The 26,909-nt window shown below is 41.6% G+C and overlaps 1 protein-coding gene across 2 annotated transcripts in view; it reads left to right on the top strand.

The window, feature by feature from the left end:
- arhgef25a (Rho guanine nucleotide exchange factor (GEF) 25a) overlaps positions 1-26,909 on the top strand; it is a 30,837-nt gene that overhangs the window by 1,878 nt on the left and 2,050 nt on the right. For both annotated transcript variants that reach the window (XM_054608926.1, XM_054608925.1), the window contains exons 2-15: positions 14,971-15,278; positions 15,798-15,908; positions 19,361-19,485; positions 20,248-20,314; positions 21,067-21,170; positions 21,362-21,431; positions 23,007-23,096; positions 23,656-23,748; positions 24,227-24,277; positions 24,391-24,468; positions 24,597-24,788; positions 25,021-25,201; positions 25,675-25,904; positions 26,123-26,257. In XM_054608926.1, the coding sequence (XP_054464901.1) occupies positions 14,971-15,278; positions 15,798-15,908; positions 19,361-19,485; positions 20,248-20,314; positions 21,067-21,170; positions 21,362-21,431; positions 23,007-23,096; positions 23,656-23,748; positions 24,227-24,277; positions 24,391-24,468; positions 24,597-24,788; positions 25,021-25,201; positions 25,675-25,904; positions 26,123-26,257 (1,835 nt within the window). The remainder of the gene's footprint in view (positions 1-14,970; positions 15,279-15,797; positions 15,909-19,360; positions 19,486-20,247; positions 20,315-21,066; positions 21,171-21,361; positions 21,432-23,006; positions 23,097-23,655; positions 23,749-24,226; positions 24,278-24,390; positions 24,469-24,596; positions 24,789-25,020; positions 25,202-25,674; positions 25,905-26,122; positions 26,258-26,909) is intronic.

Here is a 26,909-nt window from a genome sequence, read left to right as displayed (position 1 = left end):
CCCCCTCTGGAGAAACCACATTAGAAACCTACAGTAGTCTCTTAGACTACTCTTAACTATTAATGTGAAGCTGTGTGCTCTATAAAACCTCTTCATGGAGCGTGTAAAGTACATTTCTATGTTGCTACCACTGGTTTGGTCCCACTAGGAGCTCACATACGATCCTTTCCAATACTGTAAAGCAGTTTCAATAAGTAACACAGTGTCAAGGGATGATACATTGACTTTTCAAACTCATTTACTGTGTCTAAAACTAAACTGACATCTTGGACCCAGTATTTCCTGTTGTGGTGTTTACAGGAAAAACATCGAACAATGCAGGTTTGACCCCACTAGCCAAGGTCCTCAGAACTTCTGGCAGTCCCAAGACAATGTGCATGCAGGTCAATGATGCCACAGTATCAAATAATGTCTATGTTTGACTGTAGGGCAGTTATTTTTTTTTAAATAAAACACTAGCCGACTGTTTTTTCAGCTAAGATTATCAGTTTCAAAATACACTTTCTGGTGATGGCTGCCAGATTTCTAATGTGTCTCTAGCATCAACAACAAACAAAGATTATCCCCTTTACACTCATTTTCATCTCAGTGACAGGCTGTCTTAGACTATTGTATCGGACAAACTGTTGACGATGCATCCACACCATTCATTGTTTCTAAAAAAGTCACTCCACTGACACAAGAGGAAATGATAGTTTACTGCATGATTCATTCCCTACTTAGGCATAATAACACTTACTTGTACACTGAATGATGACACAGTGCAGTATGCCATTATGCCACACCATATGTATTTTGGGCATGCCCCTCCATTCACACACTCACTCAAATCAACACACTCACAAGAAGCCATCAGCGAATAAATGACTAAACTTGAACTAATTTCAGCTGCTGTCACTCAGATTTAATGACTTGCCCAAGATGACCATCACTTCTAGCCAATTCTCTTGAATGCAAAAAAGGGACTGCAGTGTGTCAGAAAAGCAGGCTAATCAATGGATTTCTGTGGCCTTATACTTCCTAATCAATGTGTAATGAAACAGGAAGAAGAGCATAGAGCCCTTAGCTAAGCATGATAATGTGTGAATGCTGTAAGGGTTTGTTGTTGCAATGTGTGTGTTGCAGGTTTATAACAGTCCTGACAAGTGCCAGATGGCATGAAAAATAGTCAGAGGAAATATGACAATACATAAACATGAGTGCAGGGGGGAGGGGAGGGGAGGGGTGGGATTATTGATCTGAGCAGTACTCAACATGATAGAGGAGCCCAGAAAGATGGACAGGTGGAGAGATGGGTATAATGAAAGAGAAAAGCATGTATCATTTTAGCTCTGATGTTAGCGCTGCTCTGCAATTCACATTAGTAGATTGGCTGCCAGAGGGCCATTAGTGAGGGCTGCTTCCCAGCAAATACTGTTGACTAACCATTTGAAAATAGGTTGGTGAGCCATTGCTTGATATTGTCTTCAGTCAATTGTCTCCATAGGCCAGAGTGAGGAAATACAACCTGTGGATTCACCAAACCAGATCTGTGTTGTGCTTTGAGAAAAGTGTGTAATGTGTGAGGGGAAGTTCGAATAAAGCAAGAAATATGTAATATCTGGAATTTGATAATACATAAAGGCATTTTATAAATTTGGGTGGCTTTTTGAGGATCAAATAGCAGGTTTCAAATTAAAGTAGGAATTCACATAAAAAGCATGGACAAACCCCCAATGATTCCAATGGTTTTCCTTATACATAAGTGGTAATGTTAAACATGATATACCACTGCAGTGGAAGCCAACAGTATCATTTCTACATCACATCTTTACTGCAGCACAGCCTCCCACACACCTAATGGTATTTTGGATGCACCCTTAGGTAAAGCAGACACAGACAGAGGAAACAAATATAATAAAATCACACTTAAACAAGGCAGATTCTTCAGAATGCCTTTGAAAATGCATTTTATGACAAATAAGAAAAACACACAGTATTTCTGTATCTGAAATGTGGTCTTAAAAAGCATACAACCTGAATGTGTCTTAGATATATATGTTACATATATTATATATGTTTTCTGAGTCAATACACTTTTGAATGCATTTAATTGGTTTGTCATACATCTATTTGAAAGACATGAAGGAGTTTGAATGAGGAATACCTGAACATATTGGAAATTAGCTGGAATTGAAAAATTAGTTACAATAATACATTGTCAAAACATAAAGATACACTTTTAGTTTTAGGTGCAAAGTGAACTGTAAATGTATTTTTTGCTAAATATTTCTGGTTTCTTAGGGAATATTATTCAGTGGGTAAATAAAAACTCCAAAGAGTTTGGAGTTTTAGCTCTACAAGAAGGCTCTGATTAGCTGATTACCAACAGTAACAGGCTTATCCGATCTATTTTTTTACTCTCTGTCATTTTTTCTCATATATACAGATATCTCCAGTTATTTGGTTATGTTTTTTTCTCAACATGTCTCTGACCTTCTCTGTTCTCCACAATAAGCAGCTTTTCCTCTGTCTGGGAGTTTAGGTTGAAATTGACTTGACTGCAGCTGTAACAATGGCATAGCATCTAAAACAACGTTTCTATTTGCGGACCAAAAATATCCATCTCTCCTTCCAAAAAATCTTTTTCTCTGTATCTTTCTCCTGTTAAGAAGGAAAAAGCCATGTGCTGCTCTGCACGTGTATTGTGCATCTATATGTGTTCCCTGTGCATCTGTTAGTGTGTTTATTCGAGAATGTTTGGGGTTGGTGTTGAGTCATGCATGCAATGAGTTAAGAACAAGGATCCCCCTTAGCAATGACACACACACACACACACACACACACACACACACACACACACACACACACACACACACACACACACACACACACACACACACACACACACACACACACACACACACACACACACACACACACACACACACACACACACATGCATACAAGTATTGTATGTTTACTTGGTTGAATGGCAGAGACAGAGAGAACAGAGAAATACATGGAAATGGTCAAAGTAACAAACATCTACAATATAATCCTTTAGACCTGTGTTGCAAATTAAGTTGTGAATTTGCTATCTTTAATTAGCTACAACTAACAATTATTTTTATCATCGATTCTGCTACTTATTTCTTCGATTAATCGAGTAATAATTTATCTGTATTAAACTGCATGACTTTTGTTCCAGTTGTTTCATACTTTACAGCTACAGGTAATGTTCAGGTTCAACACCAGCTCATTTGCTGCAGTTTCCAGGCAATTTTTTAATAAAATACTTGATCACTGGAGGAACATTTTTTGTGCCCTTGCCCTCCTTCACAGACCCGAGTGGGTGATGGAGCTATAGCCTCCGGAGGTGCTAGGGCACAATGTCTTGTTCAGATGCAGGAATTTCGATCCCCAGGTTTCCCTGAGACCCCTGAGACCCATGAATAATTTCGATAACAAGTCGAGTTTTCTCCTGACAGAATGCAGCCCTGTTGGCAAACGCATGGGAAAATTGCCGTGACAGAACCGGTGTGTCTTTTTATGTCTCAGCTGGAGAACCGTCTTTGTCATCAGCTTATAAGGCAGACTTCAGACATTATGGAAAAAGCAACAAAAATAGCTGAAATTGAAGGTATGCTGCTCGGCTGCTGTGGCCCAGCCTTGTGTTCGGCAGTCTGAGATATTTTTAAACTTTGCACTCCAGCCCACCCTCGTCCTCGTCATCTCCTCTTGCCCTCCCACCAAAACCCCCAGTCTCCTCTCTGCTGTGCAACTGATCTCCTCCATATTGTTTCTCTCTCACACATGCACCAGAGAAAAGGACAAAGATAGAGCGAGAGGGATAGAAATGGAGTGAGAGAAAGGGGGAGGATACTTTTCTAGACTTGTATAGCAAACCAGTGCTCCCAGTCTCCTAGCTGGATGAAGGAATTACACGGTCTGAATTTTGGGCTGAATGTTGCATGATTTGCTAGCTTGGAATGTGAGCACCAAGTGAAGCATTAGGATCATTCCTGGGGCATTCTCATTTCTCTCACTCTCCTCCTCTTCCCCCCCTCTCTCTCTCTCTGACTGGTCGGCATACAGCCAGTCAGCCAGTTATTAATTATGTCTTCTCCCCTTTTCATTTTAACCATCTCTTTTTTTCACAGTTCATTCTCCTTTCCTTTTCGCTCGGCCTTGCCCTGACATATTTCCAGGTCTCCCATGCCGCTCACCTCCTCTATCTCCAACTTTCTTTCCCTCTCTTTTTTATCCTCTTCCAGGGATGTTTGTAAACCTGCAGAGGAAAAGAATGAGGGAACAAATTATGAAACACAGGAGTGCATTCCATACCTTGTTTAGAAAGAATCCTCCTACAGCGCAGAGGGGGAGAAGAGCCGCTTCCCCCATAAGGTTCTCCCCCCACTTTCAGCCCATATGGCTCTTTATACGTCTGCAGTCTTTAGAGGTGTCATGACATTTGTTGGTACACTATTCAAACTGTTATTACTGTTGCTTTACTCACTCCCTCTTATGTTCGTTCAAATTTAACTGGGCTAGTATGAAATCGCACTGTAACGATTGATTACAGTGTGCATTACATTAGTTCACTTTCTCCTTCAGCCACATTGAAAAATGCTTACTATAAGTCTTAGCGACTTAGGTTAACTACAACGATTGCCTCAGTGACCCCTCAGGCTGTCAGAGTAGAGAAGTACTCTGATTCTGGCTGTTCTCCTCTGCAGTCCTCCCAGGAGAGCATTTGATAGAGGCCTCGCTGAGAAACTTTCCAAAACAGTGCACAAAGCAAAGCAAACAATGGAAAGTGACAATATTGGAAGCAATGTGGAGTTGTGTTGAATAAGTGGGCTTGAGTTATGACTACAATTTAGAGGAACTGAGTGTGCTGATTTTAGATTTACTGATCTTGAGAACAACTGCTTGTTGTGTCTTGATGGCTACCTTGTTCTTAATCACATTTACAGTTATGTTAAGTGTGCAACCAGTAAGTTAAAGGCAGCCCTTAACCGTTTGGTTACACTATAAGTCTACAGATAGCAGATCAGTATATGGAGTATCGCTGTTATGTTCTGACCTGAATTATCCCATGTGTCTCTTTGACAAGAGGCTAGTTGTACAAGTTCATCACTTGCTTAAAAGTGTCTAGTTATTGAGTATCTTTAGTATTACTCAATCACAAAATGTATTATTGGTAAATCGAGACTAATACGTAGCTGATCCAACTTCATCAGACAACCCGTGTCTTGTGGAATAATGTAAAAAGAACAAAACGTTTTTTACCGGAAAATTCTTTGGTAAACTTTCTCCTCTTGTTCCTGGCTGCTCCACTACATTGTCAGCAAAGAAGAATTGATCAAACTTCCTGTCCTTTGGCAGCCGATGACACTGATTGTAGTTTGTCAGCAGGTACCATTGATTGTTACCACAAACACTCTCATGCTCTAGTTCAGAGATAGCTGGCGGCTAGTCTATTGAATCTCATACTTGAGGTTTTGGTCCTGTTGGCCTAGTGGTTAAGACAAAGCCTTCAGATTACTGCTGTGACACAGAATGTCTGTGTTGCATGTCAAACCCTCCTCTCTCTCCTTATGCTTCCTGTCAGCATCTTCACTGTAAACTACTTAATGAATGCAACCCCCCCGCCTCCAAAGACCTTTATAGTCCTTTTTTTTTGTGCAACTGCATTACTCAATTTTGCAGCAAAACTGAGACAGCCATGGCTAAAATAAGACATACCCCTGGGCTATATCAGAATTATGTGTTTCTGTGGTAACATTCAAATGACATCAGCTGACAACTACTGTAGGAGAAAAACATGGTCTTAGTTTATGGTCTGCTAACAAGGATATAGACAGTTTTTAGAGACTGCAGTCACCCCCCTGTCAATATTTGTACCCTTTCTTAAGCTTTGCTTAACTGTCATCATTAGAATTTATTATCCTGAATCGATGGTCCATAAAGTAATCAACACTGTTCAATCCCTGGACTTAGCCCACAGATTTCCAGGTGGACCTGGGCACCAGTTCTCCCTGTCGCACTTGAATGGATTTTGTGTATTCATAAGACACCCTCTTATGACCATATGGAAAGCTCTTGATCCAAATGCAGGATTTGATCTGAAATAGACAAAAGCTGACAGGTGCAGATGGTTTTATTCCATTTGGAATTAGCTTTTCAAAGGCATCCTTTGTGTGCACAGCATTGTTTTACAAATAAGGCATGAACACATTTTGCACTGGGTTACTGTATGAATATTGATGCAAATCTATTCCTAATTATTACACTTTGTGTGTATGTGCCCACATGTGTAGGTTGATTTCATGATGGCCAATCTTTTGTGCTGCTGTCTCCCACTCTGTCTCCCTTCTGGGCTTTGTTGCTATGGTGATTAGAGTGGGGAGAGGTCTAGAGCCATGGAAAGGAATGAGAATGTGTGTCTGGAAAGCCCATCAAGTCTGACTGAGAATAACTGTACCAACACATCTACATCCACAGTTTGCCAGATCAGCATTAGAGCTCCCTCATTTGTTTAATTCTGTGGTTTCGACATGCAAACCTTTAATGCTTAGCTCACATTACCAGTGTCTGAACATGTAGTATGCTATAGACACGACTATATGTGATGCCATATTTGCAGAATTCAGTTTAGGAAGTTCAAACGATGAGGTATATACGGTAGTTTTTGCTACTTGCAGGTCAGAGTAGCGACTTTGTATACAGCCAGCGTGAGAAAACAGCAAAAGATGAATGGACCAGAGCTGTGAAGCAGACTGGGACCCTGAGGAGATTCTCCCATGTCCCAGCAGGCACCACAACTCTGTCTCCAGCTCTCCTCGTAGGCATTCTGGCTGGCACTGCCACAGCGGCCATATGGAATCACAATTGCTTTTAATTTGCGTTGCGTTCACAGCCACCTCGGGCGTAATGGCAGCCTTGTTTACCCCTAAATAGAAGTGTGAGCCACTCTCTCCCTTTCCCTCTTTTAGAGTGTACGTGTGTGCCCAGATAATCATAGTAATGATCAACAGTAGAGTGTATATGCACTGATGCTGCCTTCTGCTAAAGAGGCTGAAAGGGTAGTGTAGATAACCACTACCATTATTTAACACACACGCGTGCACACCAACACTAAAACAGAGTGCCATGTAGACACTGCAAGGTCAAGCAGGATTCCAGGATGTGTTAGCTCCACTTTCACAAGCTGCAACATTAAAATGATGTACACATCGATTAATCCATCAATAGTTCTAATGAGCCATTCTGCACAATGAGTACTTTTACTTTTGGTACATTAAAAGGTTCTCTATACCAGTGTTTGCCACTTTTTAAAAATAACAAACTGTTGCGACCCAATTCTCAAAAGGCCTTACCTATTAATCATGTTAAGAGCAGAATTTGTCCATAAATAAACATTCCTGATCATTTTACTGCCATTTCGGAAACAATATAAACATTCAGGCTCCTTTTGTGTGGCACAAAGGTGTACTGCAAATATTAAGTTTAAATAAAAGAATAAATTTATTTGGCTGCTCTAATAAAATCTGAGAAACCCAAGTGTGGGTCCTGACCCAATCTTTGGGAATGACTGCTTTATTCAACATTCAGGGCATTATTATAGCTTCAAACAACTATGTGCTATATAAAGAGACAGTTGAGTAATGTCTACCTGAGCAGAAAGGGAAAGTGTTCACCGTCAATGTGTTGTATTCAGAGATTAACCCTCTGTGCTTTGTTTACATAGCTGGGTCGGCCACACATGCTTTTATTGCAATAATGTCCTTGTGGAAGCGTCGGGCCCACTAGGGGTGGGCAGATCAATTCAGATATAATGATGCAACAGATACCTAAGTCTCGTTTGAAGTTCAATTCTAGCGTAAACAAGATCAATACAAAAAGGGATCAGTTTCTCTTTTCTACACTAATTTGTATTTCATCGGAGTATAAATGTCTGTGCAGCAACGTTTCCTTGAACTCTTTACTTCTCGCTGCTGTTGCACCCTGACTAGTTACTCAGGACGACAGATGATGGCTGAACAAAAGAGGGGAGCATGTTTGGAGCTATTTGACGGCTGTGAATGATGGTTGATAGAATTTTGTGCTTTTATTTGCTCTTAAAATAAATGTTTGCACTTTGTTTGATTTAAAAAATGTATAATTTTTCTTATTCCATTTCTTCCACCACTGCCATCAGTGAACCATGGGATGTGTTCGTACATCTGTCTTGATATACTAATGGCTCAATAATGATATGTTTATTTATTATGATATTCATATTTATTTCAAGAACAGCATGAAGTTACAATTGGTGAAGTCAATAAGAGACATCATTCAAAATCATACTTACAGAGGGATGGTGAAAGCAGCTGTATAATGTCCTCTGTACCTCTGAAGGTATGGAAGAAAATAACGGCCATTAAGATTTGAATCTTATAAGCATCTGGACACCTATTTTGAAATGTAATCACAACTGAAAACTTTATCTTAAAATTTAAATTCCACTGTGTGTATAGCACTGACATACTCTAATCTCTATATCCATTATTTGATTTCACATAAAGGGAGCTTTTCGAAGTTTGAAAACATCCTGGATTGGGCTCTGGAAATACAATTTTTGCTGTGTTACAAACTTGGGAGGTTGAACTGTCGACATCTACCATGAAGGGAGCATCTAATGAAAGACACATTGCATTTTCGGAAATGTGGAATCAGTTGTTCTTTGTGCTTGATCCATACAAGAGAATACAAGTCAGAATATCTCTGCTGCTCTGATTTGTCTTGATAGGTTCAAAAATGAAATACATGAATGATGATTTGTGTCCATATTCTCCTGTTTTTTGACAGTAAAATGGACCGCGCTGGAACCTTAAGAACCTTCCTTAGAGTTCACATTGAGATAAATAAAGGCAGATGGTGCCAGGATCTTGGCAAGTCTCTCTCTGAATGGCTCTGGAGGATTGTCTGTAGTTTTCAGGCCAAATAACCACAAACATGGTTGCAGTTTTAGACTGCCACAAGCTTGCTGCAGCAGCAGCAGAGGAAAACCAAATGTCTGCGGTGCGATCGCGACTGCTAATGCATCCTTTTTTGTAAACCTTGGTCGAGATGGAAGCAGCAGCTTTGAGGTGTTAAAGCTTAGGACTGTTTCTGTGTCTGAATCACTCTTTCACAATGTTCCATAGACAAAAGGATTAGTGCCTGCGTCATCTATTCATTCTATTGATATGATACTTTATGCTGATGAAAACTACGCCACAGAATATCGACCTTGATGGCTTGTTTTTGTGTCACTTGACTGTGTCTGCTGCGTATTTTCTTCTGTGCTCCTTGTCTCACAGCAGTGTGTGTGTCTGCATAAACTAGGTCAGTAGGAGGACAGGAAATCTCTGTTCACTTGTCTGTCTGACTGCAATGTGTCTCTCTTTGCACATAAATACACACACAATAAGGACAGTGGTTGCGCTTCTAGATACATGTCCATGTTCCTAGATTGCTTATATGCTCTCAAATATATTTGAAAAGCGAGATGTGCCCTAATCACTCTCTCTTCTCCTGCTCCCAGTTTATATCTATGCTTAAGCTTCATTTGCTGCTTGCCTAAATCATGAATGATCCCTGCTCTCCTCATCAGCCCATCTCAGCCTCACCCTCTCTCTGCTGCTCTTTAACATACATTTTAATATTTACTGGAAAGATGTATCAGCCTGATAATCTCACAGGATTTTTAATGTTGAAGGTTTAGTAGTTTAAGTCGTACCATGCATAATCACCACTAGAGAAGAGAAGAGAAGAGAGATTTTCGAAGTACTTTTTCCTTCACTACTGTGTCGCTGTGTCCTCTGCCAGTTGGTTTTGCATGTCAAGCTTGTGCTGGTCTCAGCAGCTTTGGGTAAGAGTAGGGCCTTGAATCAGAGGAGGGTGCTGTGTGTGCTGATCCCAGCACACACAGCTAAAAAACCCTGCAGTGCAGAGAAGGGGAAGAGCGGGTAAGAGTGCAGGAGAGGTGGCGGTGTAAAAAAAAAAGTGGGGGCATGTTGTAAGGGGAAGGAGTCAAGATGAAGAAGGGAAGAGGGAGGACAGGATAGAGAGAGAACAGCCAAGTGCCAGGATTTATTAATCAGAAGCAGTACAAACAAAATACACATGAAACAGCCTGTCGCCAACAGGATAAAATATAATGAGGAAAAGACAAAGATAGGAGGCAAACCATAAGGAGTTTCAAAAAGGCAAAAAAAACGTCTTTTCATTTCGAAAACCACTGCTGACAAGTATAGAATGAGATCTTAAATGTTTCCTTGTTGTTTCTGCAAAAGTTCATCAGAGGACAGTTAAAGGGTTCCGGTCAGATGCATCTGGTACTAAGTGCCTCATTGTTTCACAGGTCTATCAGTCTGCACATCTGAGTGCCTGGGTGCAGCCCAGGTCCTGCTAGTTGATGGGAAGAGTCTCCATTTCCTCTGAGTAGGTGAAATGTAATATATAAGCAGAGCCTGGGCTGAAATGCACAAGGTTGGGAAGGCGATGAACGAGTGAAAGAGAATAAAGAAGATAAGCACGGTGTTCTGTTGAGTTGTTAGCGATGACTCGGGCCGGTGTCTGGTACCTGTGTGTTGACGGCTGCACTCTCATAACCCCAGGCTTGTGATCTTTGAGGTGCTGGCATTGATTGGCAGCTCTAAGAGTCTCTTAGACGCTTGGAGGTTAAAGCTGGACTTTTAACATGTTTGACACTGTGATGACCAGCAGTTTCGCCTGCCTCTGGTTTGCTGTGTTCTGTTTACTGTGACAGATAGATGACACTGGGAGCTCACATCACAAGTGAACAGACTGCGGCCACACATCTGGACAGCTACCCTGGAGAAAATTTGCATGTACCATTTTTGTGCATGTGCAAGTGTGTAGGCACCTGCATGTCTGTCTGTATTAGTGGAGTCCAGTGATGCCTAAATTGCTCACACATTCCCAAGAGGCTGTAGGATTGACAGAGAGCTCCAGAGTGGAGCAGCTGTGAACAAGTTTGCTCCATTACAGCCAACGCTTTTAGCCCGATTTGTTGGCTCAGCAGCACTCACTTATCAACTGATCAATAAAGGGAAGTTGGACCAAACTTCTTCAGGGGGACCAACACTTAAAGCACATCCATCCACATCATCTACCTACACACTGGAGATTGCTTTGCCCTTATTTTCTTTGCCCTTTAGTTTTCTGTTTCAAACATAAAATTGCCAAGAAATACATATTTTATTCAATCAAATCCAAATCAAACCTTTCTGACCTTCACAAAATTATTGCTGGTGTTTTCACTTCCCACATGGAAGTCAGAATAATCCAGATAATCTGGATGGATAATTCGATAATTCAATTCAGCTACAATAAAATTCATAACTTTGCTGAGCAGCCATTGTTCACTATAAACCACATTAAAAAGACAGAAGACCATCAACTGATTAAGAGATGCAACAATCAGAAACAAACTTCAGAAAATGAAGCGGCACCTATTTTGATAATCAATACATTTTTTGTATTGCTGCCCACTCACTGGCAGATCCCGATTCTCAAATGTAACCATTTATGCTTTCCAATGTCAGTAAATCAAATATTTTGAGGTTTTAGACTGTGGTCATACAGAACAAGACATTTGATGAAATTGACTGGGCTTTTAGGACATTTCTGGGCAGTTTTCGGAAGTTTTATGCAGAACAACTTAATCAATACAACAATAAACAAAAATGATTGATAATGAAAGTAATTGTTAGTTGAAGCCCTAAAATGATTAGACCAGACATGATGTCAAAAGCTTGATTTAGTGCAAGAAAAAGAGGTTATGGATAAATGAAGCATAGACTGCCTAATTTAGACTCTTTTAAGTTGTCCTCTCAGGCGATGAGTACTGTCAAACTTCACTATTGTGAGTGAACAGCATCAAGAGGAAGTCTGGATCTACTTTGCAGCAGAAACCCAATCGGCTCCAAAGTAACATGGTGCAGCAAAATTTTGGGCAAGCCTCCCAGCCGGGGCTCCGCTCAGCCTTTCAGACAGTGAGTGGGCGGCTGGTGAAAGCCCAGCATTAACTGATCATCACAGATCAGGCCAGCTTAATTCAGCCCTGTGCCTTTAAATGTTTATTATCACTAGCACATAAACAATAGTCAAGCTGCATTAACAAAATCAGCCTGGGTAATCTTTTCTTAGCAGCGCCATTATGGAGATTAATGTCACTGGGAACTATCAGCATCCAGCAAGACAGAGGCAGAGTGGGTGGGACTTTTTTTTCACCGATTTCCTCTGTGTAGGTGTATAATGGCATCAACTCCTCTCATCTTGCAATGTGTAGGGAGAGCGGAGGCATGTTGCTCCGAGGGGAAGCTCATCATCTCCCTCTGCGTTTTACAGTTTCCTTGCTGTTACTGTGAAAATAAAAAAGCTGTTAATGATGTCCCTGTAGTGGCCTACGGTTTCATAAAAATCCAGAGATGAGGCTTTCCAGGGTCAACAGGGAAACCAAACCATATGCACAATGATCAGTAGGGGAACTGCAGAGTTGCCATGGTGACTGATGCAGATGTAATGATCTTAATTATAAAACCGGTAAATGATGTACACTCTGCACGTTGTAAATCTGTGCATTTGACAGAGTCACTGAGAAATTCTGACGTCAAGTCGCAAATCATGGAGCTGCACTGCTGTCTCCACTCACTTTTAATTGCTTCCAGGCACGGAGAGGGTGTCAATCTCTCATTTTTTTGTTGTTGTGATAAGCTATCTCAGCAGATGTCTGGAGCTGGTTAGAAATGTGTTTCTGCGGCTGTGTCTCTGCACTGTGACCCCTAAACCCTGACTGCCTGAACCTGAGCAGTGAACAACACTGGAAAAGAGAAACCTCTAGGCCTGGTCCTTGTTAGAGGTCAGACGAGCTGAGGTTCGGGGGTTATCACATGTACTCAGTGTCATTTTCACATCCTCTCTGTTCTCTCTAGCTGGGGACCCTCAGAGATGGTGTATGCTTTGCCTCTGGGTTTTACAGCTCCAGCAACAAATACAATAGCTTTCTGATGTTTTTTGATATCCTATTGTCTTCTACAGCTATGACACTTCACAAAAGGCAGAGGCTTGAACTCTGGTTGACTGCTGATCTTTATTATGTCGTCTTACTGTCGATGGACCAATCCAGTGTTTGTTCAAAGTTTCTGGCTACCCCCCGCAGGGTTAAGTCGTCTCCCTTCTTTGTACCCCTCTCTGCTCCAGCCTGTTTCCTCTTTTCAATCCTCCATTCTGCCAGACTCAGATCTCCTTTTACTCTCTCCAACCTTTCATGTGGATTGGAGTGGGGAAGTATGGGGAAATTGGTCACCCTGGGATCACACAAACACACACATACACACACACACACACACACACACACACACACACACACACACACACACACACACACACACACACACACACACACACACACACACACACACACACACACACACACACGCATGATGCCTGTAAAATGTTTGTAGAGAGGAGGACGATTACAGAGGAAATGCTGTCTATGTGGTGAAAATACACATACAGACAATCAGTTTTTTCGCCGGATTCATAAACAATGTATTTTACCTAAATATGTGTGGACTAGCTTTGTCATGTCATGAGTGTGAGTAGTTTTGCTCTGAGGTTAGCCATCAGTCAAATAGTTTGACCAAGGTTTTTGCACCAGAGAATTAGGGACATTTTTCACACAGCTCATTTCCATTGATCGGTACAGTGGCTACTATTGCATTCCTGCGTGGAAAAGCTCAATCTCTTTAAGTACGAAAACTGAGGGCAATTGTGAATTTATTTTGGTTTTGCCTTTGAAGAAGATACGCTCTCAAAATGGGCAATGCTGTGTCAATGTTGCTTCTGCAGTATGGGTCTGAGTCTTACTGCTGAGTTTTGTGATAAGATCTTCCTCTGTGGCTCAGGTCAGTGTTGTCTTTTTATGAACAAATGCATAACAACTTCACAAACTCAACTCAAGCGTTTGCATTTTCTTGAAAACTAAAACTCATTTCAGCTTTGTCACATTCAGATGGCAATTGGGGTGAAATAGGAGCTGTTTTCAAACAATATTAAGCCTTGGCAACAAGAGCGTGTTTCTCCATCTGTAGGAGACTGGTGATCAAGGGTCACAGGTCAGGTCGAGGGCAAGAAGATGAATGGCAAGGCATAACTGAGCTGCGTTTGCACACAACAGATAAAACACTTAAGACACACAGCTTAGAGGAAGAGCTATCTCAGGACTGAGGAAGGGAGGTAGGGTTGGGTGGACGAGGCAGGATGGGAATGGGGGACAGGACAGAAAAACAAACAGTCCCAGGCAAGGATCTTCCCTTCTACAAAGGATTAAAAGTGGATGTCCGGTCCCAGCTCGCCCCCCAAGCTCACTTCCCATGTCCTCCTGACATTACTGTGCAGCAGCCAGCCTGCAACTGGTCTGCAGTATTTTTCACATCCACCATTCTGACCTCCTCTGTCTGCCTTGCTCAGAGTGTGTGCTGGTCATGTGATTGGATTCACAGCTCAAACATACAAAACATGGTCTGCTTGACATGGACATAACAGTACATCTTTTATGGTGCAGCTCACAGCTGCACGGCTGTGTTTGAAGAGGAAGGCTATTTATATATCCACCCTTTGTTTTATTTCTCCCTTAACTTCTTCTCTCCTGTTGTCACCTCTCACTGAGCAGTGCAGCTGCTTTCATTTTATAGTCAATCAAGAGTTCTATTGCCCTAAACAAAAAGCTGTCTTTGCACTGTTGTTTTTGCCTATATATTATTTGTTTCAATGACTGTGGAGGTATTAATGAAGAGAGTCAGAATGTACTCTGCCCTTTGACCCAATAAACTCTTATCTATCAGTTCTCTAACCTCGACTTTGTGTCTCCTCAGACACTCATTGTTTTACCAATAACATTCTGCTCTATTTCTCTCCCTGTCCCTTCTCCAGACTCATACTCAGCAGCAGGCAGTGAGGGCAGCATATCCACCTCTGTGGCGTCACTACCCCCACAGGCCTCAGGCAGCTCGGCCCCGAGCTCCCCGAGCTCCAGACGCTCTGTGAGCACGCTGAAGAAGTGGCTCACGAACCCTGTCCGCAAACTCAGCGTGGGGGCCACCGCTAAAGGGGAGCGTCAGGTCCGCAAACTTGAGGGAAAGCCTCCACCTGTTCTGTCCCACAGCCACAGCCAGGATCTGGGCAGCCCCCCGAGGCATGATGAGACTTTCACCATCCTGCCTGTCACCCATAGAGAACAGGTGAGAAGTGAAAAGTTGTAACAATGATGCATCTTTTTTTTTCTTGGTCACATGAATTAATCAAACAAGGCCTTGCATGCCAGCTTTTAGATGTTTGAGATGAACCGGCTCATAAGTAAACTCATGATATTATTCCCACACCGTCTTCTCATTAAGCCTTCGAATAAACTGGCTCTGAAGTAAACATGCAAAGCTTCAGTATCAATACAAACTAAAGCCAACTTCTTGACAGTGTCTTGTTTACACTAGGTAGCTCAAGACTATTAGTGGAGACACAGGTTTAATGTGGAGCTGATCCATGAAGGAGTACGTATCATGGCAGGTGGCAATGCTGTTACATAAACAGCAGCACTGCTGGCTCATCCCTCAGGAACTCATGGCGCCATGTTCTGTGATTCATGGGCTCTTTTTTGCCGTTGTGCAGCTGCCTGTGTGCCCGACCGCATGAGCATGCTACAGACATTTTGCATCATGTTGATGTTGTGTTATACTGACGCTGTGGATGTGTGTGTGTTTCAGGAGTGGAAAGATGGCCTGGCGAGCCCTGAGGACCTGTCCCCGGCTACACTGCAGTCCCCCAGCTACATAACTGACTCGCTGATTGGCTGCACGTCAATGCCAAACGACCAGGTCTGTTGCCATCTAACCTGTTGTGTCTGTCACCACGCATTATTTTTGTCACATAACATCTAGCAGAGCTGATGTTACTGGCTTTAATAGAAGTAGGATTTTTTGACAGGATACCAGAATACTTCATTGTACCCCCCGCTTTATAGAATCAATGATTAGATATGATGAAAATGAAACTGAGGAGTAAATCCATTTACAATTGAGCATTTTAGCTGACAGTTTACTGTAGACAGTAGCAGGATTATTCTCAGTGAGGACCCAGCCTGCTGGGGAGGTGACATCACTACTGTTTGTCTCCATGGCCCTCCAGCCAGATCTGAAATTGACTAATTCTGCTGCTGCTGGCGGTGTTCAACTATCAGGCAAAACAAACTCACAGATGGACACAGGAGTGCTGCTTTTTGCAACCACACACACACACAAAACCACAGATAAATATATCTAGATAGTATATAGACCCATGCATATGGAGTCTAAGTGAATACAAGGCCCTCTCAGAGCAGATCATTGCACCAGAGGGCAGAGCTTGACAGAGACCTGTGTGATGCACGACTCACATTCAACATGTTACAAAAGGACATGCCTGGAGATAAATAGGATATAGCACAAGACAGCAGATGTGATGAAAGATGACACCGCTTCTATGAGCTGACAAAGAATGCTGTGTGTGCACTTACGCATGCATTTCTCCATCAACACATCAGTTGGAGTCAGTTTCTCGTGGCAAAGGAGCATCATAAGCCGAGTGTTCAGAGGATCTCTTTTGAGTTGGAAGCATGGCAGAAACTGGGATTTGCTTTCTGGAATCACCAGAACCTGAGCTCTATCGATACACAGTAAAACAATAATGATATCTGGGTATTTAAGCATTGTGCAGTGACTCTTGTTGTTGAATCAACACCAGAGCATTTAAATCCTAATTTCAGTCTCAACAACACATCAAAAGGCATTGATGCGATTACATCAGGGGGATGAGGTTAGTGCTTGGTATTAAGAGAGAGAGATGGAGAGGGAGAGAGAGAGGTTGAGAGAGAGAGAGAGAGAAGTAGAGAGATTAAATTACGTAGGGCAGTTATCTCAAAACTGTTGTTTCTGTCTCTGTATTTCACCTTTAATGGCCTCATGTCCAGTGTTATATGCATTGTTGTTTTTCCTCTTTTTTTCACACTAAAGTCTCTAATCTCACAACCACAGCAGAACATAGTTTTTGATGAAATGTTTTGTCGGTCAATGGATAGTTCTTCTGATTGTCAGCAGTTAAACAAAATGTGACGTCAAAAAGGAAGCCAGAACTGCCTAGGACATTATTTATTAAACAGCTTGTCCTGAAGAACAGTTTGTACAGTTTGTCTGTCATCTCGACCCACAAATACGAATGGAGTTATTGTGAGAAGTTGCTGATTCCACTGCTAGAAATGTAAAAAAATAGCAGCAATTATTTCTGGGTGAAAAGCATCACATGTAGAGCCATAAAGAGTAGCATTTCTTTATGTCAATCACTTTAATATTACTTTAATGTTGCAGATTTGCAGCATTTTACTTGTTCCAACAGTAAGTAGTTTCTAAGTCCATAAAGTAGCAATGACCTTGTACATATTTAAGTTATACATTTAAAATAATAGATGTAAAGTACTTAAATAGAGTCAGATAGATAAACAATTAGAAAACAAAGAAATATTTTCATGACAGAACATTTTGCTCTTGGAGAACAAAGAAAACAGCAAAAGCAACACTATAAAACATTTGGCATTTAACAGATTCTTTTTTCTTACTTAAGACTTGAAGCTTATGTTATGACCCATACCACACAAAAATAAAATTGTTACAACCCTGTTCTTGATTGATGGAACTGTTAGGATAGTTTTATTTGAAGATCCTATACCAAAGCATGAGCTCAGCTTTTATTAAAACTGTTGTCAGTCGTTTTCATGAGCTACAGAGTAAAAAAACAAAACTTGTAACAGAGGGAGACGGGGGAGAATTTTTTCCTTTGGGCTTTGCCACAGCACAGCCGGAGATGATTAGGGAGCCAGGGAGACCTGTCAGCCAGGCTGGAACCCTCCTCGTGGGGCAGCGAGGGTCTTTATGGAGCCTCTCTGTCTCTCCCTGCAGCCCTGCCTCTCTACTTAGCTACGCTTTGTCTCGATCATTCTTTTTCTTTCTCTCACACATCACTGTGACAGAACAGAAAGCTTACAACTTGTAGACGACAACTAGTTTATCATGGAGATGGCAGGTGAACAAATTGAACTAGGCCAGAGGGGAAACGGAGAAAGTTCCATAGCTTTTTCCATTTGCTTATATGTCTATCTATCCGATCACTGTAGCCTATTTATTTCTCCAGGGGTCAGCCGCCTGCCAGGGGATTAGCTGTATGTCTGGGGTGTGTGTGTGTGTGTGTGTGTGTGTGTGTGTGTGTGTGTGTGTGTGTGTGTGTGTGTGTGTGTGTGTGTGTAGGTCTGTGTATGTGTTTAAGGTTGAAAGGTTCTGCTTGACTAGGACAATGGGACATGGGATTTAGGTGAGGACAGACGGCTGCTCCTATAAGTTTACACAGTCAGAAGAGAGTGACTAGCCTAAAAAGAAACAGCTGAGAAGCGTGGCTAAAAATAGAGTGGGGAACTTTTGTAAGCATACAATTGAACACAGGGATGTCTGTGAGTCATTGTACAACCTAAATGGCAAAGTGTGCTTATTGTGCAAGAGAAATAGGTTACACAAACATGTTGGTCCTGTGTATCTATTGAGTTAGGGATGATTTTAGTCTTTTCAGGCTTTGTTTTCAGTGTGCACAATGACTCTATATTTGCTCCAGGACCCCCACAGGAAATTATATCAATTCCAGGAAAAAGCATGAATAGGAGGCCACGTTTATAATGCATGAACACAATCTATTACATCAGACTAACCTTGGGTTTTTCCTGCATGCATGTCTATTGGCTCTAGTGCAGAAATAGAAAAAAAGGCAAAGTGTGATGTATTTACATATTGGTTTAAATCCTCAAGTGGCAAAATAGAAAATGTAATATTTATTAATTCACATGTAAATCAGAAATGTAATTGCCAGGGGGCGATAAGTTATTGTACTCATCTTCCTCTAAAGTCAAAACTCCATCAAGAACCTTCTCAGCTTTATTTGTCATCCCTGACAGCTTTGGAGCCTGTTGCTCCTCCAACTCTGTATCTTTTAATCTCTTTCTCTCCATCTATCTGTGGCTGATGTGCACAGCACGGGCCATTAACGGTGACAATCTGAATCTGATCTTCTTATCCTTCAATCTCTGTTCCTCGTGTCTCTCTGCTCTTTCTGGTCACCTTGGCAACCTGCATCATTATCATCTCTCTCCTTCTCTTTATCTCCCTTTGCTTTCTTTATTCCTGGCATGATCCCCATTACTGCCAATGGACCTTTGATAAACAGTTTCTCTGTCTGTCTGTCTCTGTCTCCTCAGAACACTCAGTCCACCAGTGTTTTGCCGGATGATAACGGCTCTGTCTTGATGGACGACACCTCCAGCCAATGGTCAGCTGCGGCTGACACTGAGGAGGAGAGGAGGAGTGCCTTAGAGAAAAGCATGTATGTTTTCTTATCAATGTAAAGAACCAAACACATAATTTATCTCCTATAATATTCCTCATAGCAACCACTATGCTAGTTGTGTCATCTCTAAAAGCAGTTGCTGATTTCCAGAGAAATTTCCCTCAAAGACCCATGAAAATATCGATTTATATGTTAGAATCCTTATACTCCACATTTGTTGAATATTATGCTTGTCTGTACACTCAAGCAGAAATAAATGCTTGGGAAAGTAATGCTTCACTTACTACTAGAGATCTCCCTGGAGCTATAAAACACATCTCACGGTCTTATTCAGCTGCAATCACGTGACCGAAGTTCCACACTCGGGTCATGATGACAGCTGAGTGGTCCCCATGGCAACAGAGCAAACCTTGTTACCTGATAAAGACCGTAAGATTTAATTGAAAGGCCTGGGGAAAAAAAGTCAGTCAGTGGGCATTGAGTTGAGATCTTTTTTTGAAACTACTATTTTCTGGGTGATGTTTGAACTTTTACACTCAAATTCCGCATATTTGCATGGTCAGTCAGACTCTGTAGGTTACACTAATTAATTGGATAAATTTAATAAAAAATGTAATAGTTAAAAAACTGTCTCCATTTTCCCTGTAACTGCTACAAAATCACTTAGCCAGGAAACTTCACACAAAGTAACTTAAATTATTAAGAAACTGGGACAAATGAAATAAAGTGTTTTTGCAGTGTGCAAAATAAATCTGGTAGCATAACTAACACTAATCTGCCTCTTTTGTATCTTTACAGGTATGTGCTGATGGAGCTCATTGAAACAGAGAAGCACTATGTGGTGGACTTGGGGCTCATAGTGGAGGTAAACTTTAAAGACTGCCAGCTAAGAACACACAATCTGCCCTGACAGAGAAGGGGGGATTTACTGTGAATCCCAATACCTATACTACCATACCATTAAGTATATCTGAAAAGATTGAGCATGTCCCAATACATAGTTTGTGAAATGCAGTATGCCAAAATATGAATATGTCCTACTGCATCCGGTCGCATGTTTCCATTTGCAAGCCTGCATGCTTTTCTAGCCATTCTGACCCACAATCCTCAGAGCAGCAGATATATGATCAAGAAGTTAAAAGTTCAAGATGCAATGTTATGACAAAGTAGTATGTCCCAATTGTACGCCTACCGCATGCAACAGTATATAATCTGTAAGGGCAGCTGCAGTACGTACTAAAAGTAAAAAGAAAAAGTCATTTACCCAGTCTGTCAGAGACGGCCCTAAATCCTTATCACAATTCATCCACTTTCCTTCATACTTTGGGCTGCCTCCATCACGCTGTCTCCAATCTTAAGCAGATTTAGTGAAATATTAGCTAGAAGGGTATTATGTTGCAAGGCACTCCATCTTACGGGTGTCTTTAATAAATGGAGTTATTTTGTTTCAGAGAATAATTCTTGCCTCTGAAAGTTAATAAAAAGTCAGTATTAGCTGGTGTGTGATAGTTGCAGGGTGTTATACCAATCTAGCTTTATTTACTGGTGTTATTCAGAGCCAGGTGTTGGTTTTGTTGGTGTGAACAGACATCAGCAGTTCTGTTATTTCCATTGCAGGGCTACATGGCCACAATGCAATCCAAAGGTATACCGGAGGACATGAAGGGAAAAGACAAGATTGTTTTTGGGAACATTCACCAAATATTTGACTGGCATAAAGAGTAAGTCCCTGATCATCTATGCTCCCAAAATGTGTTTGTTCCAGTTGCATTCAAGGCAAGACAAACCGTGTTTTGCCGAGTATTGTGTTTGTGGCCCGAATGGAGGACAAATGAACAATGGGTCAGGAGACAAATCTGATCTTCCATTTTGGGGATGGCTGTGCTTGTGTGTGTATGTTTTCTTTCTGTAGCTACTTCCTGGGAGAGCTGGAGAAGTGTATAGCAGAACCAGAGAGGCTGGCTCAGCTCTTCATTAAACATGTGAGTATGTATAGGCACACACACACACACACACACACACACACACACACACACACACACACACACACACACACACACACACACACACACACACACACACACACACACACACACACACACACACACACACACACACACACACACGTCAGTAAAAGTGTCTGGGTCTGCTCCCTTGTGCTGTTTGGCGTGAGGGTAAATAGAGCTAAGAAAACATGCAGAGCTCCTGTTTATCTTATGCCGTACCTCTCTCCCTCTCTCTCTCAACTAAATGCCAGCGTCTCTCCTTCCACTTCCCTGTTACTGATACGTCTCAGTCCAGGCTGTGTTTTTACACAGCGCACACGGCAAAACACTCACATACACACGAACGACACACTGGCTGATTTCCAGTCTAGGCTGGTCTGGTCAGGAAACACCAGGGAAAAAACAGCTAGAAAAGACAACATGAATAAGACGAGGAATAACAAACTTCAGCCTTCGGTCTTTGATATGAAAGCTTCTTTCCACCCAAAACAGTGACCAACGTCTTCCTGCATACCCTCAAATATAAAGCAAAGTGGTGCATGCATTGAAAGATTCCCTGTTAAGTATATTGTTCTTAGAATAGAATAAAGCCTGAGCAGGGATAGGGTCACACGGCTTATACAGGGAGCTAAATTTGATTTCTATATATTGGACAAGTCGTGGCACATGCAGACTGAACAGACATGATGGGTAATTTGACCAACTTGTCTTTGCTTCTTGTCTGAAGATGATTAAGTTAAATGTCTGTCTTTATTTTGCTATATTCACTCTGTCTGAAGCTCTTTAAACAATTCAATAAGGATCAGCCCCCTGGATGATTCACTTAAAAATCCTGTGGGGGAATAAAGAAACTTGTAACTAAATCTAAGCACAGTGTCAAACTGTGAAAACAAGCAGACTTGGAACATGCCCTAATGAAAAGCAGAAAGCCCAATCTGCTTTTAACAAGCGCTGTGTCACCAATACGCAACATGTGTTGTGCTCACTCACGCACATGCAACATATAAACACATGTAAACATGCAGCCACACTAGTATACTGAGAGCTGGTAGACAGAGAAAGCTTGAATTTCACATGTAGCCATATTCTGCAGTGTTACACAATGTCCATATTCAGGGGAAGCAGCTCACTAGTCTCTAGGTTACAGAGCCATGCAGCTTGTTGCTAGGTACAGCCTTATATCGGCAGTCTCTGAAAGGCTCAGGTTACTATGAGGGTAACCTGGTTGAATTATACATGACCTGATGCTCATCTACATGTATCTCCATTAAGACTCTCAGGACTGCCACGTCTGTGCTCCCATGCATATTAGTCACAGAAGAGTAAGCGCTAACCAGACAGGGTCAGCTTCAAATGCCCCACAAACTCTGAGACAAATCAGTATTCCTCTGCTTAGAAACACAGCCATTGATTGTTGTTTTCACCCAAAGTAAGGTGCATTTGAATTTTTCTGTAATGCAATTAATTAAATTTTTCACTTTGTCACTAATTTGTATCAAAGGTTCAACTAGATGATTTTGCAATGAGATGTTTGTTTGGCTTGTAATGCAGGAGAGGCGTCTACATATGTACGTTGTGTACTGTCAGAACAAGCCCAAGTCGGAACATATCGTATCGGAGTATATTGAGACTTACTTTGAGGTGAGTACCTCTTTTTTCATTTATTCTTAGTTTATAAATGTCAGAAAAGAGTGAAAAATGCCCATCCAAAATTCCTGGAGTGAACGATGACATCTTCAAATTGCCCAAACCCCGAAATATTGCATTTTTAAAGATGAAAAGTCTCACACAAGCCAAGCTGTTGCCAGCAAATGTTTGGGCTTTTAAGTAATAGACTTAAATGATTAATAAATAATGAAAGTTGTTTTTTCAAATTTTCGATTCAGGACAAAAACTTGGATATCTATGATAGAGCAGTCACCTGCCACTCAGACCTGTAGTTAATTAGCCCTTCAATATGCATAGATGTCCCTGTACAATATATTATACATGACCATGTGGGCGTCTTTTCAGATGCCATTTATCATTCAAACTGTAGTCAGTTCCTTTTTAATTGACAATACACACAACACTAATAGACAAACAGTATAATCCCTGAGATATACTGTATTAGAGGGATTATATTGGTCATTAGCTGCTGTGTTTTGTGCTGTGGCTGTCATGTTGACTGGTGTCGTGTTGTGTCCGTCTCCACTGTCAGGAGTTACGGCAGCAGCTGGGCCACAGGCTGCAGCTCAACGACCTGCTGATCAAACCTGTCCAGAGGATCATGAAGTACCAGTTGCTGCTCAAGGTGAAAAGCAGAGCACTGCTATGCTGTTGATCACACACAAACACACAAACACACATACCGGTGTTCCGTGTGCAGCTGTCTGACACACAGCAGGTTCCGTCACAGCATTGTAAACATACAAGTATGCACAAAAATCACACATACACACACACACACACACACACACACAAACAACCACTGCTCTGCACAAAAAACAGGCGCATCTGTTCAGGCTTCTTTTCAGCCAAAGAGGAAAAGAAGGAAATTAGATGATACGATTATTACTATAGGATTTAAATAATAATATGTGAAAGCCTTTGAAGATGATCATAAAATGACATCCTTGGTATAAAACTTTTCCTAAATATAAAACTTTGCCCTTTGGCATTCAAATGAAAGATGGGTTCAACAGCCATAAATACTCCTCCAGATGTCCTCACCTTACTCTGAGCAGTAAACCTGGAATGCTCTGGTGAACATGCTGTGTTTATTTGAGCAGGATTTCCTGAAGTATTACACCAAAGCTGGGATGGACACAGAGGAGTTGGAGGTGGGTGTCCTGATTCATAAATAAAAGGTTTAAAGTGATGATTTGTGTGTGCAAAGCCATACTTTTTTTATTAGTATTCCATTCTAACAAACTCACTTTGGTGTTTTAAACAGAAAGCAGTAGAAGTGATGTGCTTTGTGCCAAAACGTTGCAATGACATGATGAATGTGGGCAGACTACAAGGCTTCGAGGTACGTCTCAGGAATTTAGACCATCCTTCAAAGTCTTCAAACCGTTTCTCATGCCAACTATTCAGCCCAAGAAAATCAACCGTAACCACATCCTCGGTTTATTATGTTTATCTTTGCTATGGTACCAGGGGAAGATCACAGCCCAGGGCAAACTGCTCCAGCAAGACACCTTCACTGTGACCGAGCAGGACAGTGGTTTCTTGTCCCGAGCCAAGGAAAGACGGATCTTCCTGTTTGAGCAGCTGGTCATCTTCAGTGAGCCAATCGACAGGAAGAAAGGTTTCTCACTCCCTGGATACATCTTTAAGAACAGCATCAAGGTGGGACTCAGTGAATTCAGATCAGCTACACAGGATGTTTTAGCAAAATAAAATACCAAAAAATTAAAAGAACATTTTACCCCCAGGTTATAAACTACACAACAGATTCCCACCACACCATTTCTTGCCGGAATCAGCACATATTACATAATCCCAAAGTTTTAGACATTTGCATTTAACAACCTGGCTGGATGGATTCCTAAAAATGCTCATCAGATGTGATATGTTCCAGGTGAGCTGCCTGGGGGCGGAGCCCAGTATAGACGGTGATGACGCCCGCTTTGTGCTGACATCACGCAACCCCGATGGAAGTGTGGTACGCTTCCAGTTGCAGGCCTCCTCCGCTGAGATCTGCAGGGCCTGGTTCAATGATGTGATTCAGATCTTGGAAAGCCAGCGCAACTTCCTCAATGGTCAGTCCCGGCTGAACTACGTCACATCACCCCTGATAAATACATTTTTGTTGAGATGATTTGTTTGTTGATGTAGTCTTGGCCTTTGGAAGGTGTATCACATTTTACTTTGCATTAGTAGTTTTTATCATTGCTAACTTATCAGCCTTTTTCTTGGTGGAAATGGACATCCTTTACTGACTTATTTGTGCAACACGGACAAAACTAACGCTTTACTGTAACCCCCATATACAGCATTAATAGGCACTATATAAACATTTAATAAAATATTTATAACACAGTATAAGTTAGTTGTAAGTAGATTGAAGTGTTAATTAATCACAACTCATCCTGTGGGTATCCAGAAGTGGAGGCTGATGAAATAATGAACAACATTATAGTGTAACACAACTGTAATATGAAAAAATATATCTTTATAGGAGAAGTTCATATTAGAGTTTTATTAGAACTGTCTCTGTTCCTTTGTCTTTCAGCCTTACAGTCACCTATTGAGTACCAGCGACGAGAGAGCAAGTCTAATAGCCTGGGCCGCAGCATGAGGCCCCCTTTGTCTGCTGCAAGTGCCCTGCGGCCACACTCCTCTGCTTCTATTGACCGTCATAAGCTGCCCTCCCTTCACTCTCACAACACCTCCCTGCCCACGCTCTACCTGCCCAGCCAAGGCCAGGGCCAAGGAGCCAGCGAGACATACTCACTGCGGGACGTAGGTTTCTTTAGCCGTCTCTTATTCTGAACCATCATAGGAAACTGTTTTGCTTTAACTACCCACTCAAACACATTATTTCTGTTTATGTCTTAAGCTTTTTTTGGCCACGGGACTGGTCTGTTGCACAAATAGGATAAAAAAAACAACAGGAAATGGTATTGTGTGGTATGCACTGGTGTGTTGGTGAGTGACCTACCTGTTGTTTTCCTCTGCAGCCCACTGTGGTCCAGCCATGCCCTGCTGACTCCCACACTGTTTCTCCATCACATGTCAAACTGGGCTTCACTGCTCAACCAAACTGTCAAGCTGTGTCAAATGGGCTGTACACACCCACCACACAAAGTGCACAGGTAGCGTAACCGGCCATTGTATAACGTTTAACAATTATTACAATGTGCTCATTAAGGGTAATTAAAAGATGAAAGACTTTAGTAAATGACATCCATTTATTTAGACACATACAGTGAAGGGATTTGTCGAGCCATAAGAAGAGTTATCTCTCCCCCTATTGGATGAAAAAGGAATCCTTTTTTCTGAAGGAAATGGATAACAATGCACTTGTTTCAGTTAGTTGAATACAAAGGGAAATACTCACATCTCAGTGTTTTTCACAAAATATGACATTTACTATTTCAGGCCTGTCTGCCCTTGCTTTGAAGGTTTAACCATCTGGCCTGTCAACAATGGGAACATCTTGTTGTTGGACTTTAAATTACCATTAGCAACGTCTCTGTCTGTCATCACTGGGCTGTTATCCTCAGTGAGGCGGTGTTGACAGGGCAGCAGTTGTCGTTCTCCACCTCTGTCCCATCTCTCTCTCTCTGTTTACTCAGGCTGGATAGACTTTGTACATAATAAAACAGGAAGTTTTAAGACTTCTGACAAGGAAGTCAGAAAGAGATGCCTATCAAAGCCAGATGATTGTTTCCCATACTTGTGCTAGGATGAATAGATCGAGCTCTGGCCAGTTCATTTTTAGACTGTGGTTTTAAAGGAATTTCA

This window comes from Anoplopoma fimbria, chromosome 12 (genome assembly GCF_027596085.1).
Source record: "Anoplopoma fimbria isolate UVic2021 breed Golden Eagle Sablefish chromosome 12, Afim_UVic_2022, whole genome shotgun sequence".
Classification (NCBI taxonomy): Eukaryota; Metazoa; Chordata; class Actinopteri; order Perciformes; family Anoplopomatidae; genus Anoplopoma; species Anoplopoma fimbria.
The sequence above is the reverse complement of the archived record's forward strand: the minus strand, read 5'-3'. Positions and strand labels throughout refer to the sequence as shown.